The 22,475-nt window shown below is 34.0% G+C and overlaps 1 protein-coding gene across 4 annotated transcripts in view; it reads left to right on the top strand.

Moving 5' to 3' along the window:
• LOC100159889 (protein prickle) overlaps positions 1 to 20,312 on the top strand; it is a 201,427-nt gene extending 181,115 nt beyond the window's left edge. For 2 of the 4 annotated variants that reach the window (XM_008185650.3, XM_001946112.5), the window contains 3 exons: positions 868 to 1,066; positions 14,494 to 14,815; positions 18,612 to 20,312. In XM_008185650.3, the coding sequence (XP_008183872.1) occupies positions 868 to 1,066; positions 14,494 to 14,815; positions 18,612 to 19,803 (1,713 nt within the window). In that variant the 3' untranslated portion in view covers positions 19,804 to 20,312. The remainder of the gene's footprint in view (positions 1 to 867; positions 1,067 to 14,493; positions 14,816 to 18,611) is intronic. The other 2 variants (XM_016805044.2, XM_029488584.1) reach the window with 1 other exon arrangement.
• The last annotated feature ends 2,163 nt before the right edge of the window (positions 20,313 to 22,475 follow it).

The raw sequence follows: 22,475 nt of genomic DNA, 5'->3' as shown, positions 1-22,475 counted from the left end.
TTTTAAATCTTGATCCACGTGCAGCCATGCGGACATGATGGTATATAGGTTACCGCAATTTTTCTTCTCACTCGTATAATATTGTGTTGGGTTTCGCCCGCAGTCTATATACTTTGTCCACCGACCACCGAAAATGTCACCCACCCACCAAGATGCAGTCCTGATCCTCCCCCAATCGCGTCTTGTATTACCGTCTTGTGATGCCAATATACAATGACAAGACTATTTTACCGTTATATCGTGGTTTTAAAGGACAAATATTATAATAGTTAGACAATTTACATAGTTAACACCAATTTGGATATGATAATGAAGTAACTATTTTTCATAACGGTGCATACCAAAAAAGTTATAAAAAATAGTTGAACCTTGAAAATCCCCCTTGAACTGTAAAATAAACAAAAGGAGCAAATAAACTCAAAACGGATATGTCGTTTTCATTCTTCAAAATATTATCTTCTTCGATTTTACAATAAGTGTTGTAGCTTCAATATTTCATTAATAGCACTAACAGCTGATCTGCGTCAACGAGTTTTCTATTATATCATTTCGTTATAACGCAACAAACAAAATCAGGACTACATAATATATTGTATAAAATATATTGAATTTGTATATTTTGACCATAATAAACTCGTATGGAAACGATGGTCGTATTAATGAAACTATTTTCAACACAATGGGCTACAAAACATAATATTATATTATGCTTTTCACGAAATATCTCACATTATCATATACACAATATCATAAATATATTTCTCGTTAAATCCGTCAACCAGATCAACAGCTTAACGTTATTTAATATATTATTATTCACATATTACTGCATATACTTGTATTAATCGCGTGATGATGTGATCGCAGATAATCTTGGCTGATGAGTGTACGGAAGCAGAAGGTCGTGCTTGGCACATGAAACACTTTGCGTGCTTGGAGTGCGACAAGCAGCTCGGGGGCCAGAGGTACATCATGAGAGACGGTCGGCCTTACTGTCTGCAGTGTTTCGACGGCCTGTTTGCCGAGTACTGCGACTCTTGCGGCGACCCCATAAGCGTAGACCACGGTGAGTTATTTTTTTACTAAACAAATTTTTAGGTATATACGATTTTTATACGAAATTAACGTTACGGGGTAAACATTAGAGGGGTGGATGGAATTAGTGGGCCATACGACCCGATGACTAAACTTATGTAATGTTCTTTTATATTTATCGATTTGGTAACTAATGAATTTTAAGTACGTATTAATAATATCTTACACACCTATCAAGCCATTATTATAGGACGAACGCATAAACGTTTCAGCTTAAACAACTTTCGTATGCTATACCACATACACGTCGCGCAGTGAATACCTATTAAGTATCCCGAAACTCTGTGAGGTTAAGTACGCAATAACTAAATTAAATACTCTCGAGCAGCTTGAGTTTCCCAAATTATTTTTTCTAATTGAATCACGGATTTATAACGCGTTTTCACATTACACATTTTACCCGTGTCGTGCAGTTAATAAAATCAGACCGCCGATCGTCGATAATTTCAACTATCCGCTTATACAATCATATATATAGGTACCTAGACACCGCTGCAATACTTGATAGTTTAAACGCAATATCGATGTATACGATAGTATTTCCTTCGACGAATATAATATTATTATATGTGGAGACTGCCCGACAGCTGATTCCACGTAGGTACTAGGTACGTGTTGTATCGTAATAATGTATAATAATTATTAATTATTGTCGAAACTCGCGTGTGAAAACGTGTGCACAAACGCCAAAATAACACTTCAACTTTTGAGTTTTGACAGTGAAAGTTGCGGGCAGTACTCTGCGAATCGAAACCATTTTGATATCATACAAGTACAGGTCACCTCCGCACCTGACATTCATTAGTACTGAGCGATATTTCATATATTATGCGTTTCCACGGGTGTATACGTCACGCGTATATTTGACCTAAACCTCTCCTACAACACGCTATAGAATGTCGAAATCGAAAGTAACGTTCGTATCATATATTGTATCATAATTCATAGTATAGAATACATTGAACTACAGGGCTCGGCTTATTATTTTCCGGTCGATCGCATTGTGTTCCGTAAGAACGGCGAAGAATGAATAAAATATGCAATTTTTTTTGCGCATTTTTAACATTTTACAGATTCAGGAGCATATTTCGTTTTTTTGATGCATATATTTTGCTAGGTTTTTTAAAACGTGCATTTCAAATAACTACTTTGCTAACTGTTTCTTAGGTACCTTTTAATCATATCGTATCATTAGTTATTTGAACGTGAATGGTTCACACCAGGGGGGATCTAGAATTTGTGTACGGAGTTAATATGGGCACTTGAATTTAAAACATTTTTAAGATGCTGATTCATAATAATTAATAAAAATGTATTATATTATATTTTTTTTGTGAGTGGAGGGGGGCACTTGCCCCTAGTGCTTTCTCTAGATATCCACCTTTTGCTCATAAAAATTATGAAAAGTTATGCGTTTGCGGGACTTTTAATTTTATTTAAATCGACGTAACAGTATAACAGTATGTCTGATAGCTTGGTCTGAATATATTATTTTTATATAGGTACCTATAGATAGGCGCAAACGTGGATTTATGAGCATATTTTAACATGTGTAAAAAAATATATAATATAATAACAAACGCACCGTGTTAAACTTTACTCGTGAAAACGATAATATTTAAGAGATATGTTCGCACTGCGAATAGTTTAACAATATTATAATAATATCAAGTAGGTACTATCTTCATAATAATAATATTATACAGATTATTATAAATCGATACGAATTTGTTTCCATTAAAATAAATAACGTTTAAAAAACCCTACTGTGTCCGTATTCTCGTGTACGCGCCACGTTGTTTATACTGTCGTAGCGACGACGCGTATTACCTATAATATTTATACTTATAGTTACGTTTTCAGAGACTAATTCAAATACCTGCTTTTCATATACATATATTATTTTATATACCTCTAATGTATAATATACTTTGACTGCGTCGAGACTCGAGAGGCTGTTGCCTGTTTATACTGCCGCACATGCCGCCCGTATTGTAAGTTAAACTATATAGGTACGCGTTGCTATTGTGTAAATAACGAGTCTCCCGCACGCTATATATTTACACGCTTTAATACGTCAGATACTCCGGAACAATACCTTATACGTATTATATACACATAATAATATAGGATACATTATACAGTATACATATTAATATATTATTATATTATTATGTAGGTTAGATTATTGTTATACATATTATACACTGCACGTCTGCACGAGAACGCCGCGGTGTATAGCCGTATAGGCTACACAAGCTACACAACAATCGTGAAAAATTTAACCGATAGTATTATTTTAGTATTATTACAGTGTGTTGTTGTGGGTGGTTAACATACTGCACCACGCAGCTGCATCCCTGCCGAAAAAAACGTGCGGAATATTATTATGATAATAATAATATACTGCCGGGCAAGGCTGGGCATTAACGAGTAAAAAAGTTAAAGTTAAGTTAAAAAGTTTATTTTATTTTAACTTTTTAACTTAACTAGTTACTTTTGGCTTTTCATTAACTTAACTGTTAACTTATTTCATTTCTTTTTTAATTAACGTGAAATGAATGAATTAATTTTTCATTTTAAGAAGAAATTTAAGTTAATTTATTTTGTTTTTAATTTAATTATATTTCACTATTTTAGTCTATTTCATTTTCATGTCAAAAAATATTTACAGGGAATTGTTGAAAATTAGAAATGTATATCATTCGAATCTAACTTATGTGGAAATACTGTATAGAGTATAAACACTATAGTCTATAATTTAGTTTTGGGTTGGAAAAAAAATTAAGTACGCTAGCGTTGTATAAACAAATTAACTTTTTTTTAAACTTAATAAAAAGTTAACAAAAAGCGTGTATTAACTTTTAACTTAAATGAGTTAATACCTATGGTTAAATTAACTTTTTGTTATTGGTGCGTATTAACTTAACTTAACTGAGTTAAAAAAAATCATTCATTTGCACAGCCTTGTTGCCGGAGTGCATGTAGACTTCGGAGTGACTATTTTAGCGGCAAACGTTATTTTCGAAAAACGTCGATGTTTCTCGTTTGAAACCTTTTTCGAAAATTTAAGATGAATTTATCATAACATATAGCCTAACGTAATGATATGATGCCAACAATACGCGCTGCAGTCCTACGTAATACAAATTGCCCTTATTTTTTTACACAATCATTTTACCTATGTTTGTGGCCATCAGTATGTTTTTCATTTCATCGTCTCCTCGAACCGCTGTTTATAAAATATTGATGCGTATATAGTTATATTATATGGATACCAAATATTGAACGCATTTAGCTTTTTAAATTCTTATTTATCTATTTTTGTCCAATATTTATGTACAGACATCGACATTAGGCAAAATATTTTCTGCTCGGTAGTTAAAAAATCAAAACCACCCTAGTAGTTGGCCATTTAAATCGATGTGCAGCTGCAGCATACCGTGGTTGTGCAGGCAATTACGTCAATAAAAATATTACAACTGCGAGTAATATATGGGTTGCAACTTACATTTTACGGAAAAAAATTCCTCGGAGTCAGACGAATCGCCCTGTATATATTGTGGTGCTCGGCGGATTAAAAAGAAAGAACATCGAGCTATCTGGGCAATACAGACGTCGAATTATACCAAAGAGCGCGGGTTCGTTTGAGAAAACCCGTTTTGTATTATTATATTATATTATAAAGAATATACCGTGTGCGTATACAAGATATCCGTGTTTTAACGACGACACATAAAACATTATAATATTATTATTATTGTTGTAATATATATTATGTATACGTGTATAACGAAGTGAAACCTTTTAAAGAGGACACCCGTGAGACCAAAAACAAAATCGTTCTTCCCGCGTACTCTAACGCTATAATATAATATAATATTAAATTATATTATATTATTTACACACGCAGCGGTACGAGCGTATGAATTCTATATAATGGTATATACCTAGGTTTTGTCGCAATCGCGTGTGTGTACAAGACAATCCGTTCATTTGTTCAAACTTTTTCTCGGTCAATGTGTACCGATTTTCGACGAGTAAAAATAAAAGCAAAAAAAAACGTTTTTATATTACACACAATATTATAATACCTGTAGATTCCAAGTAGTCTTACCGTGTATACTTTTCTGTAGCATCAGAATGATTTTCTTAAAATGTCAATGTTTAAATTGAATCGGACATCAACTCGACGGGATGAGTAATATATATAGCGCACAACAAATTTGTATAAAATTAAAAACACGTATGCCTATTGGTTTTTTTCCTACAAAATAATAGGTAGATATTAATTACATACTATAAAATAGAAGGCCAAAACAGATCGCCCTGTACCTGCAGCAAGAGCCGGATTAAGACTATAGGGTCATACTTACACAAAGCTATACAGAGTCCTTTGATGACTAAAGTTTCGTCCCTATATAACAGAATATGATAATCTATTACTATTGCTATAGTAAATTAGTATACCCTAAAAAAATCATTATTTGAGGATAAAAAAAATTTTAATGAATTTAAAAATGTGTAGGTACTAGGTACAATATTTTTATAATACCTTTATATAATATCTATTACATTGTTACTTATCTATTTAATTTGTCTAGGGCATTTGGCAAATTTTCCTTCTCGTATCGTATATGCGTGCCTTGACTATTACGTTTCCACAGCGGCTGTATTATATTAAAATAAATTATAATATATAATATCTATCTACTATCGGATTATCGCTAAACGTTCCAATACACATTGCGGCAGGTCACACACACACACACACACACACACACACACACATATTATACGTTCGTATAATATAATACGTCAGGGGACTCGAGATTTTGATATTATCAGCGGCCGTACCTAAACGATTTTATATATAAATAAATAATATGCACAAGTGTATAGATAGATCTAAGTATTTCATTCGATAATATGTTATAATAATCGTTGTATACATGTAACTATATACGGGATGATACATATAACGAAAGTCGGTTATATTATTTCATATAGACACTAACGTTTTTAAAAACATTTCTTTTACATAATATAATTTATTTTAAGTTGTTATAAAACATCATTTTTCAAAAAAAAAAAAATGTATGTTTTAATATTTTTTAGTTTTTACTATTTTGAATGACAACATACATTTTTAATTTCATATTTGGATGCAGAATTGTATAGGTATTTTAAATTCGTACAAGCGGAGTATATATAGTGGACCAACACATTGCGATTAGCGAGATACCTCTGTACCACTCATCTAACCTTGAAATACTTATATTATCTCATATACTATAATAGTCGTTGCAAATACCATTTTTATAAAAAAAAAGAACTAAAAACCGATAACTATACAAAAAAATAATTTTTTTTTTTTAAATGTTGTTTTTAACGAATTTATATTATGTAAAAAAATATTTTTAAAAGCGTTAATAGTTTTTTTTGTTTAATAATCAACGCGACTCGCGTTAAATGGATCACCCGGTATACGCGCTGCAGGTCTAAACTCAATATAATATTGTATATACTCGTGAGTATAATATGTGCGTTGTGTATGTATATAATAATAATAATAATAATAATAATAATAATACGGAGTACGAGTTATATACTATTATATAGGTACTGTCTGTAAGACAATATTCAGATTTCTCGTAAATTAATTTCTCGCTCCGTTCTCCGCCCTCGCGGCCATCGTTCGACAATCGCACCGCACGCTGCAGCGGACATTATATTATTATATGCGTAATACGAATACTATCATACACATCGTAGGTATTATATTTCCACGGCGACTATTTAGTAGTGCACATCGCAGTGGCTGATAGCGTTATATAGGTACCCACCTACGTATATTATTATAATACCCGCCGCTGCAATTTATACCAGTTAGGTACCTATACTATTATTGTAATATATATTATTATAATGTGTGTTTAATATGATATTATGCGTACGCGAATACGTACTTTATACGATATACCTATATACCTACAAAGTCATACCCCATATAGGTACTCGGACCGTATCAAAGGTCTGTATCTTTGATTTTATTAGAATGTATTATTTTTATTATTATTATTATTACTATCGTCATGCGTTTAATATAACGAACTACTATACAAACGTGTGTGTATGTGGAGTGGGGGGCAACTGCGTTTACGCATATAATGCAATAAAGTCAACGTCGGAAAACTGGAAATCGACACGTACCATCTCATCGAATTATATTATCTACTGCATGTACTTGAAAATGTGTCCCCCAGCTACCTCTACGCCCTAAGAGACAATAATATTTTCAAAATTATTATTTCGCCAAAAATGAGTGTGCAGTTTGAGTGCGAACTTGTTCATAACTCGGTGGATATAGGCACTCGTATTGCTCCCTAAAGCTAAATAATGATTTTGTGATTATGCACATTTCTCCTAGCGCGCGTCTCACCCACCTGCAGATATTCATTAATTCGCATTTTCTCTAAAACCGGTCGCTACACATTTCAATAAATTTGCAAACGGAAAAAGAAACGAAAACGATTATTTTATTCGGGGGTGACTGATGGCGAACAGTGGGTATATTATATTATACGTCGTTCGAAATACGCGTCCGTGTGGATACGATGATCTTTTCGAACGAATATCAAATATAATATAATAATGATAATGATCAACGTTGGAATTAGTATGTACAGTATCATAAGTCGTCACAACGAAACCTCACAATATAAACAGGTACGGGCATTCGTCATAATATTATTATTATTATAACGATCAGTCGTAATATTCTTATCGTCGTACACGCGCATCGGAACTGCAACGAAGTAGCTGCACAGCGCCGTAAATCAATTAACCCACTTTCAAGTTCGAACATTTAATAACGCAAACAGATACCGCCGACTACCGTGAACGCAGTTAAATGTCAATTGTTATTATTATTATTATTGAGTGTTTTCGAGTGGAAACGGCATCATACGATCATAATAATATATACGTATAAAATTCAGTAATTATTATTGTTGTACATTATATAGCAGTATAATAGGATAGGCACTTTGTACTCGAATTTAACGGTTCGTTACCGCCGCTTTTGCAGACCGCGGTCCGGTCATTTCAATATTAATATAGTATTATTATTATTAAACGGCTACTGCTGATGTATATTATAATATAATGTGCCAACTGAAAATATTATCTGACGATCGATGACATTTGAGGCTATTTTTTTGTTGTAGTTCTCAATTCGAACTCGAGCTCACTAGATAATACATACACATTATAGTTTTATAATATTATATATATAATATATAAATATAGGTACAAATCAAAAACCGTTTTAAGAAAGTCGCGACGTCGACGATAATGACTTTTCGAATATATATTTATAATATACAAAATACATGTCCGATATCGTATACTATATATGGGTACTAATTGTTGGTCTACTATAGTGTTTGATGTACGTTTGATAAGATTATAATTATTATATTCAGCCGCGAAATGCGAATCGTTTAATGTGAAAACCGTTCAGAAGTAGAGGAAATCCTAACCAGAACGTGAAAATATATTAAATGATAATCACCGCGAGATAGACCTAAAGATATATCTATAATAAGTAAGTTGTGTGTTTGTACGTATAATACAACTACCAAATCAAATATTCCGTTAATGACGCTCCCTAAAGTTAAAATAATCACTTGAAAGTTTAAAATAACATTAAAAATAATTACACCGGTAATATTACGTGAATTAAAGTGAATAATCGGTAGGTACTTGTATTGCAGGCTGATTTTTTTTACCGTCGTACATTAATTGTTCACCCCATCTATGACCTATTGCGTTTTATAGAATTTAGAATTTGTTATATAGGTGACAATTATATATTATAAAGACTACATATTTTATATGCTGAGATATTTCATTGAATTTAATGACTTTCTTGAGGACCTTGTTTTTTAAAAATAATATATTAATTGTAATGTGCAGGACGATTTCTTGAACACATTTTTAAATACCTCCTGAAATCGAACAAGTATAGTTCATGAGTTATTCTACTTTGTGTACCAAGTATAATGGTCTATTGAATACTTGTGTATAATACATAAATAAATGTGTCTGAGCTTAGATTGTGTAGAACCATTATACATAATTTAAAAAAAAATAAACTATAGACTGAGTTAACTTCACTGATTGGTGATTAACATCTATTTTACGTCTTAATGCATAACCTTATAGCTGTATAATAGATCCTAAACCCATAAGTACCTATTTATGTTCTATTCAAATATTCAATAGTCTATTATCCGTGATACACATAACATAGAATAACTCAGAAACTATAATAGGCGTATTATAGGTACTTGTTCGAATTTCGATTTAAACGCAAAAGTATTAAAAAAATTGTCTGCTATTAGATTGTATCGTCACGTCCTATGCATATAATGCAGGGTGTAACATTAAGATTTGAGAAATTAAGTAATCGTTCTAATAATTATTTTTTTTTTATATTATTATATATATTATATTATATTATAATTTATTGACGTTTGCATTACATGTATAATTGTATAATATAATTTTTTTTTTATTATTTAATACTGAAGTTTGAAAATAAAAATTTTTAGTCGGATTTAAATTTTGTTTGAAAAATTCAAAATATCCAATTTGTAAATCTTGTTTCAGAAAACTTTTCATTGTAAAAACATTTATCATGAATTTTTTTGAAAATAAAATGTCTTACAACTGGATCGACTTTATTTAACAAAAATAATGAGATTTTAACGAATTTTAAAAAATAAACCACATAACTTACAAAAATGTTTTTACAAACAACTTTTTTCTAAAATCCAGATTTACAAATTGGTTATTTTGAACTATTCAAAAAAAAATTATATTATATGCATATAGCACAAGAGTTAATAAATGATATATAAAAAAAAAATTAATAATAGGTATTAATTAAGACAAAAGTTATTTCATTTGTCAGTTCTATTCCTGTAACACTGTATAATTATTTCGTAAAAATAAATAACTGGTAGTTTAATTTCAAAGTTATAAAAATCTGAATTCAAACAAAAACCCTACCTAATAATATTTGAACACGAAACAAGAACTATCGAGGGGTAAGAAAAATCATCCTGCAGCAGGCAAACCACGTGCAGTAAAATACTAAAATATATTCGTACAGCAGAAACAACATAATATAGGTATAGGCACCGCGAATACGAGTCGTACGTTTTTTATGTTTTTAACGGTAAAAAACAAAACAAATAATTCGTTTACTCCTCTCTCGCTACCACGGTTGCATTAGCATTGCATTACCACACCGTTTCGTTTCCTGCCGTTTTGGTTTCTTTTATTATCTCTACATATTACACTGCGGCAACAAGCAGTCAATATTATAATAATCGCTAGAGAACTTTTCGTCGCACTCGTTCTACTCGTAAACTAAACATATTTTGTCCCGGGTTTTATATTTTTCAACGTGTAATAACACACCATCGTGCGTGTCTCCGGGCCGGGGCTTATCGAAACTATTTCGATTTTATGACCAAGCGCAAACCCCCCATCGCCGCCGAACCCGTTTCGCGCAGCAGCAGCAACAGCAGGTTGGTTAGACGGATAAAACAAAAAACAAGGAGCAGCTCCGGTCGCGTAGATCAACATAATATTTTTATTTCCGTGCAAATTATAATAATAATAATAATATTATACACATTATTATAATATATACCTACCGGACCAGACGGGCGATACGAACGGCAATAAACGCGACCGCTGTTGATATTATACTATAGTATTAATTGTCGGGATCCTCGCAGCGTTATATTATACGCTTCTGTTCCACCGCATTGTACATATTATTATTATTATTATTATGATCGCAATATGATAATATTATAATACTATATTTTATAATATTGTATTATTATTATACAGCCGTTCGTGCATTTTTTAAACAAGGGGCTCTCAAATACTGCGGATCCCGTGTAAAAACAAAATCATCTTTTTTTACGAGGGGATGTAGGTTAGGTCTATCAAAATAGATTAAGAACACGTGGTCTTCGATCGGTCGCATAGCCAGTGCCAGATCTATGGTGGGGGAGCGGTGGTTGTTGCCCCCGAGCGCCAGGACGGCGGGCGCCTCAATGACAGACGCTTGAAAATTTAAATATTTTATTTTATTTCAAATTATTTTTTAAACTTTGTACCTCTGTATTAATTCATTATAATTTATTATTATAAACTATTATTCGCTATTTTGAACCTGTATTATTATTGAACGCCGTATTACATAATATTATAATAATATTATCGCACCACGGTGCGCTCAGAATCTAGAAAATTGCAAGACAAAATTTAATAAATTATCAAGAACTGTTCATTAATTCTCTAAAAATTAAGACAGAAAAATTAATTTTTAATTATAATAAAATAAAATAATAATGCATAATTTATATATATTTAATACCCCTTATAGTATTAATTATTATAATGTACGTATTATAGTAAAACATTCAGTCCAAGTCAACAAAAATCATGTTATTTTTTTATTCTACTTCAGTTGGTAGGTACTTATGTATATTGTATAGCTATATTATGTACATTAGTTTACTGGGATAAAAACTCAAAAACATTATTTTTCGAGGTATTTTATGGGGCGCCAAAATTGCGTTTAGTTCTGGTGACAAATAACCTAGATCTCTGCACAAGAAGCAATAATAGTACACAAATAGTATAGTTTTAGCCTTTAGGCACTCGTACACACACTACGATGTTATAAATTTATAACATATTTAATCATTATTATATTATTAAGAGCACATAGTATTATCTTTTTATTATTATTATTATTATTATTACTATTCTATACGTAATATTAAAATAATGACAGTCGCCACAGCGTATACGAAACTTTAGAAAAACTGCGAAACAATAGCCGTGCACCGTGCGTTTTATTGTGTAGAAACTAAACTTTTCTTTTTTTTTTTTTAGATCTTTTTACATTTTTATCTCGCCGCCGCGAGATTATAAAAACGTTCATTATGTATATTATCGTTTATTCCATCATCGTTGCATGGTTTCCTTTTTTTTACGACGACTTATACGCGCGCGCCGGACAAACCGGTATCGACGTCGTTTGAGTGTCTACACGTTTTAGATTTCGAAACGGTTTTTACTTTTTCCGACTTTTTCTTTCGTTTACTGCGGCGAGATGAATATTATGATATATTACCTATATATTATAACCACACGTCACGCGATCCGCAGCAGTGCCCATATACAATCGGCGGCGTTCCTATATCATATTATAATATAATAATAATATGTGGGGGCGATGGCTTTTGGATTTTTTTTATTAAGTATTCATAAATAATTTAATATTATCCTTGGGCTGTATTTTTTTCATTTGTAGCTATCGGAAAAAAATAGTGATAAGGATATCAGGCCATTTTTATGCAAGCCAAAATATGTGGTTTTACTATATTAAATATAGCCTGTATAAAAGGTATTAGGTAGGCATACTAGGGAGTAGAGATAAATAGAACAATCATAAGTCAGTTCGCAAATAAAAAAAAATCTTTATTATTATTATTTGAAACCGTATTTTTAATAATTATAAGAAAATAAGATAAAATCATTACATATAAAATGTTTCATTGAAAATGGCTGTTGACTTGTGTATGTGGTAGAAACAGAGCGTGGGACCTGCAAGACAGCTCGTGTGACGCTATTTTACGATACCTATCGCCTTTTCTTTAAATTTTATCGTCATTCGTATTCAATATATAATTTTGAGACTTTATAAAGCTATGTGTGTTATAATGTAGACTGTAGATAAACGCACTGCGTATTTTCCCATAGTATGTTCTCATTTAACTACACGGGGTTACATAAAATAGGAATGCGGTGAGGGCACAGATAATTGCCAATACAAAAAATTAAATATATTTTTAATATTGTTTTAGTGTGACTGCACACCGAACACGAATAATCGATTAAACGACGTCAAATACTATATAATGCGACAAATGACAATGCTCGCGCGTTAATTGAATTACCGAAAATGATTTATACACGGACGGACTTTGAATGTTGCATTCTGAACCCAATATAATATTATTGTGTGTATTATACGTGAATAATATTATATATTTCACTTAAAATTACATAAACACAACTATATAACATATTATAAGCTCGTAAAGTGGTACCTATATTAAATTCATCAATTCAGTCGAGGGGTATTGACATATACGGTCACAGGTTGATCTGGATTCGGTTCAAAAGTCGAATCACGCGGTATCTGTATCTTTTTATAATATTTTAATCGTTGCAAAATAATATATAGTAAATCTGGATTTTATTTCGATGATTTTTTTATTATTATTGTTATTAATTCACCAACAAAACCAATCGAATTGCATTATAGCAGTGATCCAGTGATTGAATCAATGAAACGTTGCATATAAGCAATAAACAATATGCAAAGTACATATCGCAAAACTGGCAGCCGTGGAGTATCGTTTTACGCGATAATTTCATGTAGTTGGAGACAATTTCATAATACTCTTACAATCAATGGGCTTGTATAAATGTAAAAAGGTTTACATACAAAATGAACGAGTTTTACATGAAAACGTAATTCTTACATATTGCTATAGTATATATTTTAGTTTTTGCCTAAATACTTTTTGGTTATAGACTTTGGGCGTAAACGGACATACCCTTAATTATGATACTGCAAGTATCTCATGTATAATACTACCATCATCACAAATCCATGTTACGACTTAGTAATGCGCACGATTAGGTGCAAAATTAGTTCCTAAATAATTAATACTACACAATTCGATACAATCATGACTTATAAAACTTCTTTTAGATATGGTTGTCGGATTCAACCAATGAATTGGCCATCACTAGAAAATACCTAAGTACATATGCATTATGCAGTTGACTTAACGGATATATTATAATATGGGGGGAGTTAGAATGAAATAATAAAATAAAATATTCATATGAATTTCCGAGGTTCTCGTAATCCCATCTCATATAAAATTATACAATGATAATAGGTATTATAAAAAAATATCGAAATAATAAATTTCGATGAAAATCTTATAAAAAAAATCACCGAAAACAACGTCCTACGCAATTTGAGGACGGGTAGAAATTGTCGGGTTGTTGTCTGCGGGGTTGGTGGGCGGGTGGGTATAATTGGAGTCATAAGACATTCCACTTTTTATATAGTTATTATTATATTATACCTGATCAGTGATCACATAATTATGACCAGATATACTCGGTGTACTAATATACATTATGTTTTACAAGTGCTTATTTCGTACGCATTGTGTGTGTATGTTGTAAATTATAATTTTGTCACTTTTATGTACACAGGACAAATGAGTCACGAAGGACAACACTGGCACGCCACCGAACAGTGTTTCTGCTGTCACACGTGCAGATCGTCGCTGCTCGGCAGACCTTTCTTGCCTCGTCGCGGGGCAATCTTCTGTTCAATCGCCTGCAGCAAAGGCGAACCTCCGACGACGACGACGACGACATCGCAAAGGCCCGAATCGGAAATGGCCGACGCCGCCGCCGCCGCACAAACGGCGCAGACGACGCCCGCGCAAACGCTGCAGCTGCAACCGGTCGCCGCCGCGCCCGATTCGCCGGCCGGCGGCGGAAGACGGACCGCAACGACCAACGGATTCGCGTAGGTTTCCCTTGTATTTTAAATACGATTTTATCGTCCACCTCCGCGAAAGTATCGTTAGTCCATACGTAAGGCTTGGGGTTTTTTTTGCATTCGTTTGTGTTTTTTTTCTGGTCGACGGCATAATATTATATTAGGTACGATGTGTACGGCGACGATGTCAATAAGAATTCCAAACTTTTTTCTACATACTTTTGCGTACCTATTTTGGTATTTCACATATTTAGGTATATTTGCATGTCTCAAATGTTTTATATAACATTTCGCCTTTTTAATGCGCTTGATTGTCGAAGTTATAGAATATCTTAAGAGGATGTCAGCGCACTATTCGTTTTCTCTCTCTGCCCATGCTCAACAAAGACTAAATACGTTTACAAAAACTATTTTTTAATTGTTATCTAAGTAATCTCAGAGTAAAGTCACCTATTACAAAAAAGATAGAGAATAATATTTTTGAGGGAATGACTTATCGATTTTATTTTATTATTATTTGACTTTGTATTCCACTTTCAAAATAAATAAAAAAAATGTAAATTTAAATTATGTTTAAATTGATTTGAGACAATATTTAGACAAATCGATATGACATTCCCTCAAAAGTATTATTCTCTATCTTTTTTGTAATAAGTGACTTTACTCTAAGATTATTTAAATGCATAGAAAAAATGATTTTGCGTAAATAAGTTTTGTCCATGTTGCGCGTGGGCCAGAGAGAGAAAACGAATAGTGCGCCGACATCTTTTTAACAATATGTAATTTAGTAAATATTTTACAAGACATTTCCGATAGAAAATAAAATGAGACTACGATTTTTCGTGGGACAGTATTCTGATAAATATAGAGCAGATTGACAATTTTAATACAAATATCGGACAGTGAAAGCTATAATATTATATTACTTAGGTACTTAAAATATTAAATCACGTTTAGTCGCCAATGTATAAACGTACCTAAATGGTAAAAATTTGAACGACGCTATGTTGTATTTTTAAATTTTGAACTCTAAAAATTAAAACGCCTATTGAAAAAAGTTTAAAAGTTAGTCGTGTAGCATTTACATGCTTTTACTTAAATTTTTCGTACAGTGTTCGCTTCACTTTACGCCATTGCCTCGTCATAATTTTTATTTTTGTATACATAAATGTGCAGGTCTCTACTTATAGCATATTTATTTTTCATACTTGAGCATTTTGTTTGGTGCATAGTGCACATTTTTAAAAGAATATTATAATAACATGGTTTTTATAGCACCTATGTTTTTCGATAGCGACAAGCTGGGCTTATAAGATTTTGTGATAATGTGCTACTGTTTTATAATACAATATAATGTATATAATGTGTGATATTAAGTATATAGGTATACTCAACTGCGCGAAACAAAAATGGACAAAAGGTCAATTTCAGCTATTTGGAATCAACCGAACCTTTCCGTAGGCAATTATTATCGTTCTATACACTTATCTCGTCTCCTGCTGAGTAATAATATAGCAATCAAAGTATAAAAGCGAGAGACGATTATACTTCCGTGTGATGGGATCGTCCACCCCCCGGTTCTAGACGTTTTGGTAAAATCTGGAAAGCTTTAATAAAAACCACTGGAAAAACTTGAGCTTCACCATATGACATGTGTGGCCGTCATAGGAAACCACGCGGTCCTCTCAAAGACGTAGACCGATTGTAATAATACAATAATCACCCAACAATATAATATATCCTAGTCGATAGCTGGCCGTACAATGTGCAGTGGTGCGCTGACCACCAACGCGCGTGGGTAATTAGTTTTGACTTTGGTCACCAAGTACGTTCCGACACTCAAATAGATGAAAAATTCCCCAAGACAGTTTTGACGTGTAACACGTGTGTGCAAGGACGGAAAGAAAAAAATATATAAAAACGTCACTCCGATAACTTCCCGGGCGCGCTCGTCATCGCTTCCGCCGCCGCCAAATCGCAGGACCGGGAAATCGAAACACATTAATAATCGGAAAGCCATCTGGGAAGTTTTGCGCCCTGTTTAATTCGTATAATAGAACCAGCGTTCTCCGAGGGGGAGAATGTCGTGTTATGGAAGAAGCAGATGAAAAAAAATCAAAAAATATTATATATTATAATGCCATATTATATTGGTTAGGTTCTTATAGCTCATAACATACCTATTGTAGGTACAGTGTACACCTTATACGATATCATCGATTCTGACTAAGATTGCACTACGGTATATAAATCGATTCTTATCATATAGGTGAATTTTAAACGAAATTTAATGATGGGGGGAGTATAAAATGTTTCAAATAGAATTTTAACAAGCAAATTAATTCGCATAATGCTCTTTTCTTCTTCATCCTAATGGCTATATTAGTATAGACAATTGTATTTGGAATTTATCATAAATATTATGTAACTTTTGTATAAACAATACATAAAACATATTATAGATAATATAGTTAGGGGTATCATCAATCATTATTTACTATATAGCTGTATATAATCAAACATGTATTCAACTTTTTAATTTATTATAATTACTTACTATTATGAAGATCTTTAACACAATTAGGTAAATACATGTTTATATTTGTGGGATGAGACTGGTCGAGCTAAAGATAAAACTATTGACTTAAAAAATAGATTATATTAAAGTCTAATTACAATAATAAGTAATAACACATTTCTATACAAATCGTCCCAATGACCCGATATCAAACAATAGCTAATAAAATAGTAATTTAATACTCTTACAACTTTTTTTAGGAGGTCCCTGTAATATTATTTGAAAATACTATCGCCAAAAATATACTATTTTATTTATGCATCGTAACGGAAATGTCTTCTCGATTTCGTATAATAATATATTTTTTAGATATACAAGAACTGACATTATACGTAGGGTCGAGTTATATATCGTCGACCCCTTTTTCACCCTACAGCAATCCATGACCTTTAACCCTGTTCGCCGAAAGTCATAGCCACTAAGATTGCATTATACCGGACATCTCCCGACGACGGATACGCTCGTATGAAATACGATCGCATTTCACTCGATTCACTTATATTATAATACTTGATGAAAATCAATTTACTTCGATAAAAACAAATTATAATTTATATATTATAACGTAGGACAGCCGCACCACATACGAATCATAACTATGGTTAATTTCTACAGCCATCAATTCTCACGACAATAATTTAGGCAAATATCGAATGCCCACCGCCATCGGGACTCACAATTGAGAAGTTTGCGGTCTTCTATGACAGCCCATAATCATTGCATTTAACTATATATAAGCGTAACTAAGGGGTATCGATTGGTACTTTTATTACCGCAAAAAATACTTTAGGTACCTATGTTAGAAAAAAAACTAATTAAATGGAATTGAAATAAGTATATGACGTGCAAATTGCGAATAATAGGGTCCATATTCTGCAGATAACTAGTAACAGTTTGAATTATTTTTTAAATAAAAGTACGATATAAGTACAATAAAATAGTAGTAACCAGTACCTACCTACCTAATTCCCCTAACGTGCAGTTCTATACAAAAAAATACAGTTTTTTATAATTTTAAAACAAAGAATTAATGTTTAAATATCGAAAATATTTGAATTGTAGATGAAATATTAGCTGTATTTGAATATCTCAAGTGTTAAGTAAATTATTTGGGATATTAGAGTGAGCGCAGCAAATACACCGAATGCATTATTTGTAGATAATTATTTTTTGCTACCCCAAAATGTTTACTCTAGTGACACTCGTATGCGTATATGACGACATTAATCTCTTTGATTTCCACAGGTCACCTTCGCCATCACAACAATCGGCGTGCCGGTCACCGTTAATGGGCCGCAGAGCGTTGCAGAACGCCAACAACAGTGGCGCGTCGTCACCGTCGCCGACACGTCACATGCAGCAGCGGGCCGCGGGTGACGGCGTGTTGTCGCCGCACGTTGACCGACCGAATGCCGTGGCCGCCCGGCCGTCTGACTTGGACGTGCGACAGAGGCGCCGGCGCAACGACATCGCCGTGGTAGAGTCCAGGCGCGTGGTCACCGTGTTGGACAGGGGCGACGGTGGTAACGGTGACATGGCCAGTGACGATGACAGCGGCGGCGGTAGCAGACCACGCGGTCATGGGTTCGCGGCCGCGTCGTCAGCTGTCGTCGCCGTTGACCGGACGGACGGCGGGCGGTTGGACGAAACGCTTTACGAGCTACAACGACTGTTGAGCAACGGCAAACTGCCTCAAAGGTTCCTGGAGAAGCTCATCTCTGACGATGAGATCACCGACCGGCTTCTGAACGAGTTTGAAAAACTCACCACCGCGGCTGCCGCCACTGCCACGGCCACTGCCGTGGAACCGTCTCCGCCGTCTTCATCGTCTTCGAGCCGCCGGCCGGTGGTCGACCGGAGACTGGCCGGCGCCGTAGCGCCACCTGCTGCTATCGTTTCGGCCTCAAATACACCATCGCAGCCGCGTCGCACTTCGTCGTCGTCGTCCACGCCTGAGACTGTGGCCACAGCCTCAGGTGGCCGAAGGTCCGTCCGATTTGATGGCACTGCTTTGTCGTCGACCGACCCGCCGGCTTCCGGACGCACCAGACGTCGGCGCCGGGAAGGCCGGAACAACCGGAGTCGAAGCCGGAGCCGGAACAGCAGGCCAGTTCCGCCGCCGCCTCCGCCACCTGGTAACGACGATGGTGACGATTCCTCGGCCGAACACGGTTGCTGTTCCACGTGCTCGTCCAGTTCGGGCAGCGAACTCGACGACCTCTCGGTGTACCGGTTACCGGCTCGCAGGCCTTACGGCCCGGGAGCCGGAGCCGCAGCCAGGATCTCGTACGTGCCCAACGACGCCATAGCGTACGCCAAACAGCAGGCCACCGCCCACCGTTCGCCCGGTAGGAGGACCACGGCCGGTGGCCAGTCACAACAGCACATGCAGCAGCAACAACAGCCGGTAGACGACAAGAACTGCGTCATACAGTAGTGAAATACAACACGCTCCTTGGTCGCAATCTTTATAAAAACGATAATTCGACTGTTGCATAGGCAAAATGGGACGGGGTATAAGTTGACTTAGTAATTATATAAATATATAATAATATGACACCGTCGGTCGTTCTCCGGCCAATGTGCTGTACAGGGGTTGTTCCGATCCGAATTTTCGATTTCACTACCCTAACCTAAATAATATACTCGTATACAACGTTTGTATTTCTCTTACTGTACATCTATATATATAATAAAGTGTACACATTGGCCTAACTTGGGGGAAACGTGGAAAACTAAAAATCTATCAGAAGAAAATATACACTATTTCCGGCTCAGTAAAATATCTGGGAGCAGTCTCTCCCCCCTGCCCTAGATTGAGCCTATGTGTGTACCATTATAATATATAGGTACACGCGTGTGTCTTCCACAATAATTTCGTGTATATAATATAATATAATATGTTATGTGTATATTTTAATCGTATACATAATATTTATATACAAAAAATAGACATAGACAAAAGTTTGTTATATAATATATTATTATGTTTAAACTTTAATTGACGTGTTATGTACTCCACTCGTGTATAATATATTGCGATAACATAATATTTTACTATAATAATTGTAAGTATACTTGCCTAATTGTTTGTTCGTACAGATTAATTGTGAATAATAAATAGTAAATTATTTATGTTTGAAAAACCAATAAATGAATGTGTTTTTTTAATCCGTCTGTTTTATTTCAACAACGCCAATATATAATATTAGGTATATTAATTAATGTGTGTAAATCCTATTCTTGAACCGTATAGAATCGTCGTTCTTGAAAAACACACGTCGATTGTTGGATTGCCTGCAGTGAAGTGCAATGACATCGTTCACGTCAATTTAATCTAAAAAAAAATATATTGTGTTAACCAAAAATCATGCTCGGTCGTTTGAAAATTTGACAACGGCGTTAAGGACTACAAATTACGATTATAAGTCGCGATTTTATTTTCACGTAGCTTAGGATTTTTGTATGTGACATTAATCCTAAGTTTTATTTTTTTATCAGTGCCATAATAATATTATGTTAAATTAAATAAAAGTCGATCGCTACGTGATTTAGGCACTTTTACTGAATATAATATTATAATATAAAAGCACTCTACGCGACTACGCTCATTACTGATAGTCATATTACTCATATAGTATAGGTACTTACACCCAGGCACGTGGCCGGAATTTTTTAGGTGTGGAAGTGCTAATTTAATATATAAATAACACTTGAAGGGGAGAGGGTTCGCACACTATCCGTTACATATAATAATAAATATTCAAAATAATAATATTAAATATAAAATAAAACCATTTGACCAAATATATGTATGAATATCTGAATCATGTATAATAAACAAATATTTTTCCCCTGTTTACACCACTATCGAGTAGGCATTTCACATGCACTACCTGTGGCCGCTCTAAATTCATCTAGGAACTTTACGGGGCGAGTCACAGGTATTGTAAATGCCCCCAGCCAAATCCATAGGAAAAAAATTACACGATTTATGCGAATTTTTTTTGCAGGTCACTATTATTTTAGGGGACGAAATAAAGTTGTACTGTCTGTACATAAAATATTACGGCGAAGAAACGCACCACGTGATAACGTCTATATATATGCACACCGATACATACTAATATTATTATTATATAGGTACTGATGCAGAGTCGTCACAGTCTGCAGTTCTGCGAGCAAATCGAATGCACACGCACTCATATATTATATATTTTTGTGCTACATAATTTTAATTTTTTTTTTGTGGTATCTATATCGGCATATAGCATATTATGTAGCTAATATTCATATACTAGCTGTAACTTATAAGTACCTATATAGGTACCAGGAACCTGGTACACGACCTTTCAAATCAATTTGATAACCGTAGCAGTGACTCATGCGTGCACAGTTTTACTAGGTGCCTATACCTATATAAATATAATACACTCGTAATAATTTTATTGGTGTTTTAATTAACTCCACGAACGTACGCCTACAACAGCTGATATAGGTTCCTATATACGTAAATTATAGTTTGAAGTTGTTCCGTCGGTCATTCCGCGACCCAATCCGATACTAATTATATACCTACTTAATAACGTTGTGTATATTAATTCAGCTCATCTCATGTTATATTCGTATGCGTACACATATATATAGAACGTGAATAAACGTATATGTATATAGGTAGGTACAGACTGTTGGTACCTATTTACTGAGATCCCGTTTTTCGATTCCGGCCGACATGCAACAAATTCCCGACTTATCTAACTAGTCGAGACTAACCGATTATTAATAATAATAATATTACTTATGATAGTAATTATAATGACTAAGGTCCTATTCGACCAAAAATCTGCTTTACGCTAATAACGTTCTGAAAGGTGACGGACACTATTCGAAAAAACCGTGATGGACTCCCGGAACGTCAAAACCGAAGATGTCAGGTTGTTGTTGTTGCAGATAGGTACCTACTTAGAACAAACAATCTGCTCAATAATATTTAGATTTTAGAAGAATAAATTAATGAGGGGGACGTTCTCGTCTTAAATGGAAAAAAACATATATTTCGGTGCTACTTCGTGACACGCAATTAATGATATGACAAATCTAATCAGTCAT

The sequence above is a fragment of the Acyrthosiphon pisum genome, chromosome A1 (genome assembly GCF_005508785.2).
Source record: "Acyrthosiphon pisum isolate AL4f chromosome A1, pea_aphid_22Mar2018_4r6ur, whole genome shotgun sequence".
NCBI classification, from domain to species: Eukaryota; Metazoa; Arthropoda; class Insecta; order Hemiptera; family Aphididae; genus Acyrthosiphon; species Acyrthosiphon pisum.
The sequence above is the reverse complement of the archived record's forward strand: the minus strand, read 5'-3'. Positions and strand labels throughout refer to the sequence as shown.